The following is a 12,326-nucleotide window of genomic DNA, read 5'->3' as shown; positions in this document are numbered from 1 at the left end:
AGAACTCGACATCAATTCCCAGAAACTTCATTGGGAGGGGAAAACTGAAGTGTGCCTACGTCCAATTGGTCTGGACCTCATTGGCACACCAGTAAAAGGTATTAATATAAGTACCCAACAAGTGAAATTGTTTGATAGCGATTTATTTCCAATCTTGTCCTCAAATGTTAGCTAGAATCCAATCGCTGAAATTGTTCTCTTTGAAGGGTAAAATAAATAAATACTAAAAACTGTTGGTGCTGAAGAGCGTTTGTTGAAAAGTCAAGGGGCTAATGTAAAACTTTAGGAAAAAAATAAGTATGAGCTCATCGCTCATTTTCTACTTTCAAGAAGTACAACAGATCGTCCTCTTAGATTCAGTTCGTGCTTTCGTTTCAGCTGATTCAAGCGCTCAACTATCTGTAATGTTCTTTCAGTTTTATATTCAGTAATAGATATGATTTTTGTGATTATTAACTGATTGTTATGTGCGTATTTACAAGTACAGTGGCTTGGATCTTTGAAGTTTGATTTATAACTTCTCATTGTTTTTTCAAATAAAACCCAGATGATTCGAGACATGTTAAAAAGGGTTAAATGCTAATTTCCTTTGTTCAAATTTCTAAAACACCAAAAGCTAATATGTTTTTAACTTTTGTCCAAACTTGGTGACGACAAAATTAATTTGTCTATTTTGAAGTGATTAGATGCTTTTTAGTTGATTTAATTTTGTTTCTTGTATATACCATGAGGCATTAACCTGTTTATCAACACCAATACTTTCCAGATTTCTAGTTATCAGAGTCATAAACTAATCATTCACCCCGGAACTTGGAGCTCCTGTTTACAAAAAAAAAACCGTTTTTCAGTAGAACCCCAGACCCCAGAACTTCTGCCGGAAACAGGCCAGAACAGCCGCCGCCACCGGTACTCTAAATGGTTCCAAATCTTGTTTCTAGGTCTTATTGGCGGAGGCGTCGTTTACTTCCAGAACCAGATCTGCCACCAAAAATTTCTCCGGTATCTCTCTATAACCCTAAGCCAATCCGTTGACTTCGCCGGCACCCTAGCAACCTCCGGCGTTCCAGTTCCAGTCTTATTCCCGTGTTTCAGGTTCAATGCATTTTGAGAGGGAGTGTTAGTGTTAGATATACGCAGAAAAGGGTTTAGATGCTTTTCAGTTGTTTGTTTTTGTTTTTGGGGAGAATTTCATATATGCCCCTCTTAAACCTCAAAATATCATATTTGCCCAGCTTAATTTTTTAATATCATATTTACCCTTCATAAACCTTTAAAATATCATATTTGCTCAAATCCTTTTTTATAATGTTTTTAATATTTTATAATCATTTTTTAAAACTTAAAATTACTATAATAATTAAAAAATTTAATGATATTATCTTTACGTCTATGATAATGGAATGTGAACTTCTAAATTGTTGAATGTCGTCATCTTGACAAACACAAATATTCATCTTCAATCCTCTCTATGGAATCTATATTTTGATTGTTTAGTTTTTTTTTGTTGTAGATGAAGGATATTTTAGATATTACCATTGATATTTGATGTTTAAAAAGTGCATATACGATATTTTGATATTTAAGAAGGGCATACATGATATTTTGATGTTTAAAAAGGACATATATGATATTTTGAAATTTTATGAAGGGTAAATATGATATTTAGAAATTAAGTTGGGTAAATATGATATTTTGATGTTTAAGAAGGGCAGATATGAAATTCTCCCTTGTTTTTGTTTCGTGTGCTAGAGTGTTTGTGTTCCACTGTTTCGATAGCAAGAAGTATTTTTCAGATTTCTAGTTTATTCACAAAGTATTAAGAGAATATTGCTAACTTGTGCCTAACATAAAATTGCACTTAAATTACAGGAACGGTCCCTTTTTAATATAGGGGGTGTTTGGCATAGCTTTTTAGAAGCCAAAAGTCCTTTTAGGAAAAAGATAGAAAGCAAAAGATGTTTGGCAAATGCATTTTAAGGTTAAGGGGAGTGGTAACACCCTTAGCATCTTGACACATCAGCTATTTGAATGCCACATCAAGTTTTTTTCTTAGCATTTAATTTTTAGCATTTGATAGGGATAGGTTGTGTACTATTTTAATAAGGTTTAGTTTGAAAAAAAAACATAAAAATATAAAAGATAAAAATGAAACAACCAATCATAATTCACATAACCATTTTCTATTTCCTCTATCTTCTCGCCACCTCTTTGGCGACACATTTTTGGCGAGTTTGTTAGCAAAAGATAAGGAATGGGTAACAGTTTACTAGCGAGGGAAGTGGCGAGGCTTAGCACCTCCCACACCCTTAAGCCTAAAAGCTACCTTTGGATTTGGATACAAGTAAAAATGAACTTTTTGGAAAAGTCAGGAAAACCTGACTTTTTATGACTTTTCCAAAAAAGACTTTTGCCCTTGAAAAACTAAGCCAAACACCCCCATAGAATTTCCAGAAATAGTCCCTATCTTTTATTAGCACTTTTAAAAACATTGTCCTGTTTCTTAAAATTACAGAATGGTCCTTGTGTTTCAAACAACTACAGAAATGGTCAATAGTGTCATTTATGATCGCGGGGCTATCCTACTGGTTTAATATCATTGTTTGCAATTAATGACATCTCTCTCTCTCTCTCTCTCTCTCTCTCTCTCTCTCTCTGTGTTAAAATAAGCATGGGCTGGGGTCTGAGGAATAGTTGACTGCGAAAACGTTGACGCCTGCACATTTTTTATTATAGATATTTAATATATAACATGTTTGTTATATCTATTTTAAGGTTAATTAATCTTGTTTTTATCACACTAACACTCATATTTGTTCCGAAACAGTGGAGTATATATAAATTGCTCTTAGATAAGTAGCAAATAAATGGATTTTAAGGTTAACATTATCCAATCCTTCCCCTAACTCAACACGTGGACACACACCAAACTTAATCAGATTTTGGTGTTCTATGTAATTTAATCAATGAAAAACCGTTTTCTTGATTTCTATTACCATTATCATGTTTTAAATTGTCAAAAGCTAATCATATGTTTACTGTTATATTAATAACCAGTGAAAAACCATTTTCATGATTTTGATTGTCAAAACTTGATCTTCAAATTTATTTTTATACCATGGTGGTGGTCTCTTTCTACAAATTAAATCATCCTTGTAATTGCTCCATTTTAGAGTTCTACTGAATTTCCTTTGATAACTTGTTGGCTGCTATGTGTATGTAGGTGTTACCAGAAATAAGAATACTGAGCAATGGATGGTGTCACGATTAAACCTGATGACACGGTTCCAGTAACGAAACACCTGGCCTACCTCGTTTCATACAAAAAATATTTGAAGGAGTTGCATAGCAAAATGAGGCAGTTGGATTTTGCAAGAATAGATGTAGAACAACACCTGGATCGGAATAGAAGAAGTCATCTTGAGGTTCCAACCCAAGTCGTGGATTGGTTGGAAGAAGTAAAAAAGATTAAAACCAAGGTGGATAACATTCCTATTGATGCTGGCAGTTCTCTCAATCCAATGATTAGGCATCAACTTGGAAGGAAAGCCTTCACGATAATTGAGGAGATTGAAAGTCTCTTAAGACAACAATCTTTGATGGCTTGGAGTGATGTACCAGTTCCTTTAGGAAAAGTTGATTTCATGAAAGCATCCACGTCAAGTGATCACAATGAATTCCAATCAAGAGAGCAGGTTTTTATGGATGCACTAAAAGCACTCGGACCAAATAACACATCCCACATAATAGCCATATTGGGGATGGGTGGAGTGGGGAAGACGACAATGGTGCAACGGTTGAAGAAGGTTGTGAAAGATAAGAAGATGTTCCATTATATTGTCGAGGTGGTTGTAGGGGCAAACACTGACCCCATTGCTATCCAGGATACTGTTGCAGATTACCTCAGCATAGAACTGAAAGAAAATACTAGAGATGCAAGGGCTCATAAGCTTCGTGAAGGCTTTAAGGCCCTCTCTGATGGAGGTAAAATAAAATTCCTAGTAATTCTTGACGATGTATGGAGCCCTGTTGATCTGGATGATATCGGTTTAAGTTCTTTTCCAAATCAAGGTGTTGACTTCAAGGTCTTGCTTACATCACGCGATAGACATGTGTGCATGGTGATGGGAGCTAATTTAATTTTCAACCTCAACGTGTTAACAGACGAGGAAGCACATAATTTTTTCCGTCGATACGCAGAAATTTCTTATGATGCTGATCCCGAGCTTATTAAGATAGGAGAAGCTATTGTAGAGAAGTGTGGTGGTTTACCCATTGCCATCAAAACTATGGCCGTTACTCTTAGAAATAAACGCAAAGATGCATGGAAAGATGCACTTTCTCGTTTAGAGCACCGTGACACTCATAATGTTGTGGCTGATGTTTTTAAATTGAGCTACAACAATATCCAAGACGAGGAGACTCGGTCGATTTTTTTGCTATGTGGTTTGTTTCCCGAAGACTTTGATATTCCAACCGAAGACTTAGTGAGGTACGGATGGGGATTGAAAATATTTACCAGAGTGTATACTATGAGACATGCAAGAAAAAGGTTGGACACGTGCATTGAGCGGCTTATGCATGCCAACATGTTGATAAAAAGTGATAATGTTGGATTTGTCAAGATGCATGATCTGGTTCGTGCTTTTGTTTTGGGCATGTTATCTGAAGTCGAGCATGCATCAATTGTCAACCATGGGGATATGCCAGGGTGGTTTGAAACTGCAAATGATAAGAACAGCTTGTGCAAAAGAATTTCATTAACATGCAAAGGTATGTCTGCGATTCCTGAAGACCTCACGTTTCCAAACCTCTCGATCCTGAAATTAATGGATGGAGACGAGTCACTGAGGTTTCCTGAAGGCTTTTATGGAGAAATGGAAAACCTTCAGGTTATATCATATGATAACATGAAGCAGCCATTTCTTCCACAATCACTTCAATGCTCCAATGTTCGAGTGCTTCATCTCCATCACTGTTCATTAATGTTTGATTGCTCTTCTATTGGAAATCTTTTGAATCTCGAGGTGCTCAGCGTTGCTAATTCTGCCATTAAATTGTTACCCTCCACAATTGGAAATCTAAAGAAGCTAAGGCTCCTGGATTTGACAAATTGTGTTGGTCTCTGTATAGCTAATGGCGTCTTTAGAAATTTGGTCAAACTTGAAGAGCTTTATATGAGAGTTGATGATCTAGATTCGTTTTTTGTGAAAGCTGATGACCACAAGACCATTAGCTTCATGGATGATAACTACAATGAGATGGAAGAACGTTTAGAAAACATTTCGGTATTAGAATTTGAGTTCTTTCAAAATAATGCTCAGCCGAAGAATATTTCGTTCGATAATCTTGAGCAATTCAAGATCTCAGTGGGACGTTCTTTAAAAGGGGCATTCAGAAAGAGCAAACAGTCGTTTGAAAACACATTACAGTTAGTCACCAACAAAAGAGAACTATTGGGATCTAGAATGAACGAGTTGTTTGAGAAAACGGAGATGCTGTGTTTAAGTGTGGATGATATGAATGATCTTGGAGATATTGAGGTGAAGTCCGTACATCCTTCTCGATTCTCTTCATTCTACAATGTAAGAGTCCTTGTCATTTCCGAGTGTGTGGGGTTGAGATACCTTTTCACACTTGCTGTGGCAAAAGATTTGAAAAATCTTGAGCATCTCGAAGTTTACTCATGCGATAATATGGAAGAACTCATACATAGTGAGAATGGTGGAGAAGAGACAATTACATTCCCGAATTTGAAGTTTCTATCTTTAATTTGTCTACCAAATCTGTTGGGCTTGTGCTGTAATGCCAACATAATTGAGCTACCACAACTCTTGGAGTTGGGACTTGCCACCATTCCAAATTTCATAAGCATTTATCCGAAGAATGAATTGGCAACATCTTGTTTGTTGAGGGAATCGGTAAACACTTTATTTTCTGTTGATACAATTTAAACAATCTTTTTTAGTTGCAAGTTTCAAAAAATTTCAAACCAGAGAAATTCCCTGACAAAAAAAATTGTAATTAGATTTGATGGGCTAAATTAAGTTTGATTATTTTGCAGGTTGTCATTCCTAAGTTGGAGAAACTGCATATTCGTCATATGGAGAATTTGAAGGAGATATGGCCTTGTGAATTGAGTACTAATGAGAATTTTAATGAATCGTTGTTGAAAGCTATTGAAGTAACCGATTGTGATAAGCTTGTGGATCTATTTCCATGCAATCCCTTGCCATTGTTGGATAATCTTCAAGAGCTTCAAGTACGGAGATGTGGTTCCATTGAAGTGTTATTCAACATCAACTTGGATAGTGCTGGTGGGATTGGAGAAGGCAGCAGCAAAAGCAGCCTGAGAAGCATTGAAGTGAATCAATTAGGAAAACTAAGAGAGTTATGGAGGATAAAAGGTGCAAATAGCTCTGGCCTCCTCATCGGTGGCTTTCAAGCTGTTGAATACATAGAGATCACAAAATGTAAGAGCTTTAGAAATGTATTCACACCAACCACCACCAATTTTGATCTGCGGGCACTTAAGGAGATCTGGATAAATAATAACGGAGAAAATAGGTGTAACAATAATTTGATGGAGAGTAGCCAACAAGAGCAAGAGGTATGGATTTACCACATCTTAATTATTTATATATTTAAAATGGTTTCCATTTGTTTCATCCCCAAATCCTTTTGTTACATGGGAGCCAATTGTACAAACAAAAAAAGTTATTACTAGGAATGGAGAATTCAAACTTCCCATGGGATATTTTCATTGTTTCCAAATAATTTTTGAAAAATTATTTAGAATCAAAACAATCTTTCTCACATTTAAAAATGAAAGTTACTAATTACCTTTTTTGTTGGGATACATGTGTAGATTATTGTTATATCAAATGAAGACACATCAAAAGTCGGTGACTGCATTCCAAATGTTGTATTTCCTTCCTATCTCGTACATTCTTTTCCTAACCTACATCAACTTAAGCTGTGGAATTTTAATGAAGTGGAGGTGGTGTTTGAGATTGAGCCAAGAAGTAGAGAATTGGTAACAACTCACGATAATCAACAACAACTACTTCCCTACCTCAAGGAATTGGATATAAGGCATATGGACAACATGAATCATGTGTGGAAGTGTAATTGGAATAAATTTTTAATCCTTCAAGAACAAAAATCAAAACCATCATTCCACAACCTCACAACCATACACATAAGTTCATGCACAAACATTAAGTATTTGTTTTCACCTCTCATGGCAAAACTTCTTTCAAACCTAAAGAATGTCAACATAGCAATTTGTGATGCTATTGAAGAAGTTGTTTCAAATAGAGATGATGAAGATGAAGAAGACACTAGATCTATCCACAAAAGCACCGCTTTTTTTCCGTATCTTGATTTTCTCACTCTTGCTTGCCTAAGCAATCTCAAGTATATTGGTGGTGGTGGTGCCAAGCATAGGAGCAATGAATCATCTTCCAATAATACCACTACAAGGACCGTCATTTCTGATGAATCCAAGGTATGTTTTCTACCTATTCAACAACTTATCATTTTCTTTTTCTATATCCATTTTTCTCTGCAATATTCTCCTAGTATTTATCATATTATACAAAATTTAACCAAATCAGAGATACAGGATATTGAAGTTTTTATAGCTCCTAATTGACTCATTCATTTGAACAAAGTATATATCATGACCAAGACATTTGTCATCTATCATATCATTTACTAATAAGGTTTCTTTTATTAATTAGAAAATGCTCACCCTTACCATCCCAAGTATGAAAAAAGAATAAAAAAATACCAACAAACATAATGTAATTTTACCACTTTCTCTATTTAAATGTTTTTGGTGATTAAAGCCTACACATTTTTGTGCTATTAAAGAATCGGCAATTTCACCGACACAACAGGTTAAATGTCTTAAAAATATTATTTGTTTTCAAACTATAGATTTATACTTGAACTAATATGTGAAATACATTAATCTTTTATTATTAGTAGTAATATCTATTTTAAGATTATTAAATATAAAAAAAGTTGCTAAATTACAATAACAATAATATGCTATAAAATTAATGCAACACACAGAAAAGTTCTAAGCCCTTTTACCACTTTATCGATGGAGTCCCTCTACTTTCTTTTACTGATTAAATTTTAACATTTTATTATTCTTATTATATAGTATGTAATGTTACATATAAAGTAGTATTGTATATGTGTGTAACAAACAATATTTGAGCTCTGTAAGTTACATAATTGAATTATACGTTGATTGTTCATTACTAGGTCGATGGTGTCTCTTGGTCCTTATGCCAATACCCTAGAGTGATAAGTATAGTAGAGTGTGATTCATTGTCAACTGTGATTCCGTCTTATGCACTAAGACATATGCAAAAGCTTGAAGCGCTGAAGATAGAGTCTTGCAAGTCAGTGAAGGAGGTATTCGAAGGAAATAGTGGTACACAAAGACTAAGCAATGTTATTATGCTTCAACTTCCCAAGCTGAAGAAATTGGAAATTAAAGATTGCGACCTTGTGGAACACATATTCACATTTTCGGCCCTTGGAAGCCTCATACAACTCGAAGAGTTAATGATAGAAGATTGCAAGGAAATGGAAGTGATTATAAAGGAAGAACATGGAGAGAAAACAACAGCATCTAATGTTGTGGTCTTTCCTCGTCTCAAGTCCATTAAACTGGTGAACCTACCATACCTCCAGGGTTTCTTCTTGGGAATGAATGAGTTCAAGTGGCCTTCTTTGGATAATGTTACAATCCGTGATTGCCCAGAAATGACGGTGTTCACACGTGGTAGGTCAATGGCTCCACAACTCAAGTCCATACAAAGAAGCTTAGGCAAAGATATTGATGAATGCGACCTTAACTTTCATCAGGTATAATTTTTATCTTTTGTTTTTTCGCATCATCTAATTGAGAAATCATGCGCTCCAACTAAAAATATTTAACATATTTACACTAGTTTGTGTGTGTCACTTGAATCAATTTCGAATGGCAAAGGGTACAACACAAACCTTACATATCTAACTTGCTTGATGAGATCAATAAATAGTAACCCAACAGAAGGTTTTAGTTCGAGTTAATTATCATCTTTTATAATGATAATCAACTAATTTGATCATCATTTTTTAAATTCTTACTCTTTTAGTTCTTCCTTACTACGCTAGGCGGAGGTAAGATTGTCCATGCATTACCCCATGAGCTTATAGGAATTGGATATAGTTATTGCATTAGGCTTCAATGTTTTTACATATTATTTCTAGTAACGGATTCTTAAAGTCCCATTCTTACTTGTCCTTGCATTAAATTTTAGAAATTTAAACTAACAGTAGTGTTTGTTGTAATAATATAAACTTGGACACAATTGCACCAAAAATATTTTGTTACTTTAGTGGACCCATAATTAAGGGACTGTAAAGGTCATGTAGAGTGTTTTCATTCCTTAATTATCTAGTGTGGGCACCACGTTTTTCTAGAGACAACAAAAGTTGGTTTGTGTGAGGTTTACCCTCGCTATCTAAAAAAGTTGTATATATGTAGATCATTTAGACTTTCTCTACTTGCATATGTTGCTTTACATAGAATGAAGCCATGTGTAAATCTGTTGGAACTAGAATCGACTACACCGCTAACATATGCCTTTCGTTTTCTATTTGGCATTTTAGACCCCATTACGGAGTTTAGGCAATACTTCGGAAGTGATACCTCTGCCTGTTCATGATGAGAACAAAATACATCTGGAAAATGATGTGTCTATCAAAAAGATTATTCCATGGAGTGCGTTGCAAAAACTGCAAATGCTGAAAGAGATTCATGTATGGAGCTGTAATGTGGTAGAGGAGGTATTTGAAGCATTGGAAGGAACAAATAGTGGTTCTGGTGAATCACAAACCGTTGTGAATCTTCCAAACCTGACAAAAGTGGAGTTAGTGTTTCTAAAAAATCTCCGGTATATATGGAAGAGCAATCAATGGACCATATTTGAGTTTCCAAACCTAAAAAGAGTCTCTATTTCTAATTGTCATTTGTTAGAACACCTTTTTACTAGTTCCATGATTGGTAGTCTCTTGCAACTCCAAGAGCTACATATTAGTTGCTGCAACAATATGCAGGTAGTTGTTAAGGATGAAAATGTTGTAGAAAAAGAGGAAAAATCTCTCAGAAAAATGAATGAGATTATGTTACCTCATCTAAAGTCCTTAATACTTGATGAACTTCCAAGTCTTAGAGGGTTTTGCTTAGGGAAGAAGGATTTTTGTTTGCCATTATTGGATACTTTGAGAATCGAAAGATGTGGAGCAATAACAGATTTTCGTTTCATCAAGGGATATTCGGCTACTCTTGAGCTAAAAGAAACAGAATCAAGTCTTGGCTCATAGTATGTAGGGGAAACCACCAACTCCTTTATAAAGATCAAACAAGATTACAAGAGGTATGTAGATGTAAGTACATCTGAAAATTCGGCATGTGCATTTTTTTTGTTATTGTCAAACGGCCTGAGCATTCTATATTCTTTAAACTTTCTATCTATTTTATGCAGGAATCCAAAGGAGATACCATATATTATAGGTAAATTCTATTATCTATTTGTCCTCATTGCCAATAACCTTCTTTTTCTATATATTAATGTCATTTTGTTCATGTTTTTCAGATCATGATGATGCCAATTGGGAATATTGCGTTGGATTACAAGTTTAGATCCCTTTTGCTTCCAAGGATAGTATGAGAAACAAAAGGAGACAAGTTATGAAAATTTTCAACCGTTCCATGTCTTTGAAAATGGTGGTAATAGTCCTTGTGTAGTTCTACCTTATAGTACTTGATTCTTTTCACGGTAGTCTTCAACCAAAAATATTGCATAATTGTTTCTCATGATTCTTATGTTACACTATTATTATTGGTGTATTATTTTTGAGCCATAGCCGGCCTTAGGCCGATCTCGCATGTATATATTTCGTACACTTCCATCTTTGAAATTATAAGAATTATACCAATTATCATGGTATATGAATGTTTCTGATCCACCTTCGTTATCTTCCCCTAAAGACTCCCACTCTCCCTTTTTGCTGGTATCCCTCTTCTCGGGTTGGAGATGACCAGTTCAATTGTTCATTCCAAAGGTGGTTCTCCTCTACAAAGAAATGTCATAATAATAATAATAATAATAATAATAATAATAATAATAATAATAATAAAAATAAAAGCAAATTCTATCACAAAATCGTATTGAAATCCACAAATGTAATCAATATTTGAAGGTCTAGATGCATTTGGAAGGTTTAACGAAACATATGGAATAACGTTTCAAATTTCAAATCAAAATATTCTTTTTAAAAGAATAAATAAAACAACTATTTTTCCATAAAGAAGAAGTACCAATTTGTTTTAACCATAAAATACCGTAATCATGTAAAAACAAAGTATTAGAATATCAAAAGTAGCGTAACTCTAAAGTCATAAACATAGGAGATGTGCATCCGTCACGCTCAAGCTGGAGCTTTCCCACTGTCAGAAACACATCCTAAAAAACATTTATTCCACAATTATAAGCACAAAACTTAGTGAGTTCCCCAAAATACCATATATCAACAATACATAAACAATGCTTACAAACAATAGTGCTCACGGCCTCCCGTCGTTTCACCAATAACATGGACATTCCGTTTTCAACACGAGTCTATAAGCTCTCTACCCTCACCCTCTCTTTTCAAATCCTCAAACAAATATATGAACAAATCATATAAACATACAATTAATAATACAGAAGACTATACTAGACTACTCATACAACTCTACTATAATAGTTCTTATACCTTATCATACAAGGATATAGATCATAACACATAGTATAGTGAGATAACTCACTTGAAGCTATTAATCGCAATAACAATCTTAAAAAGATAAACAGCTAACACTAACCACCTAGAACCAAAATACAGGTCTATACTTAACCTATAACTCAACCCCAATAAGTTTTACAATTAGTGAAACTTGGTCAAAATGTCAAAAAAAAAATAAATCAATGGGCTGGGTCAAGGGTGCTCTACACCCCAATACAAGCACCACATGCCCAGAAAAGACAAAATAGTCGATTTTACTACATGTGCCCCGCGTCCCTGGACAAATTCACTTTATAAATGACTTAATCTATTATGTTAAAAACCCCAACTCTCAAATCTGAATTCTCTTAGTGTCTTAATGGATAAAGTTTCCAAATTTATCCATTTGGATGGCCTAAAACAAGAAGATCTAAAACCCTAAGTCTTATATGTGCCCAAAATGCACTTATCTTCATGCATGGAGCAAAGAGAGATCT

General features: G+C 34.7%; 1 protein-coding gene across 2 annotated transcripts; it reads left to right on the top strand.

The window, feature by feature from the left end:
* The first annotated feature begins 335 nt into the window (after positions 1 to 335).
* LOC145086392 (uncharacterized) lies at positions 336 to 10,958 on the top strand. 2 transcript variants are annotated; one of them, XM_079024142.1, is made up of 8 exons: positions 336 to 401; positions 3,221 to 5,918; positions 6,062 to 6,607; positions 6,866 to 7,507; positions 8,278 to 8,886; positions 9,676 to 10,442; positions 10,551 to 10,579; positions 10,662 to 10,958. In XM_079024142.1, the coding sequence occupies exons 2-6, from the start codon at positions 3,249 to 3,251 to the stop codon at positions 10,387 to 10,389; spliced, it is 5,181 nt and encodes a 1,726-aa protein (XP_078880268.1). In that variant the 5' UTR covers positions 336 to 401; positions 3,221 to 3,248; the 3' UTR covers positions 10,390 to 10,442; positions 10,551 to 10,579; positions 10,662 to 10,958. The 2 variants fall into 2 exon arrangements, with proteins under 2 accessions (XP_078880268.1, XP_078880269.1); XM_079024143.1 differs by having other exon boundaries at positions 9,676 to 10,452.
* The last annotated feature ends 1,368 nt before the right edge of the window (positions 10,959 to 12,326 follow it).

This window comes from Lactuca serriola, chromosome 2, assembly GCF_051521515.1.
Source record: "Lactuca serriola cultivar US96UC23 chromosome 2, Lser_US96UC23_V15, whole genome shotgun sequence".
Taxonomy (NCBI): domain Eukaryota; kingdom Viridiplantae; phylum Streptophyta; class Magnoliopsida; order Asterales; family Asteraceae; genus Lactuca; species Lactuca serriola.
The sequence above is the reverse complement of the archived record's forward strand: the minus strand, read 5'-3'. Positions and strand labels throughout refer to the sequence as shown.

Coding starts and splice junctions, on each gene's coding strand:
- LOC145086392 (XM_079024142.1), top strand. CDS start 3,249: ATGGATGGTGTCACGATTAAACCTGATGACACGGTTCCAGTAACGAAA. Junction 7,508..8,277: donor TCATTTCTGATGAATCCAAG/GTATGTTTTCTA, acceptor GTTCATTACTAG/GTCGATGGTGTCTCTTGGTC. Junction 8,887..9,675: donor GCGACCTTAACTTTCATCAG/GTATAATTTTTA, acceptor TTGGCATTTTAG/ACCCCATTACGGAGTTTAGG.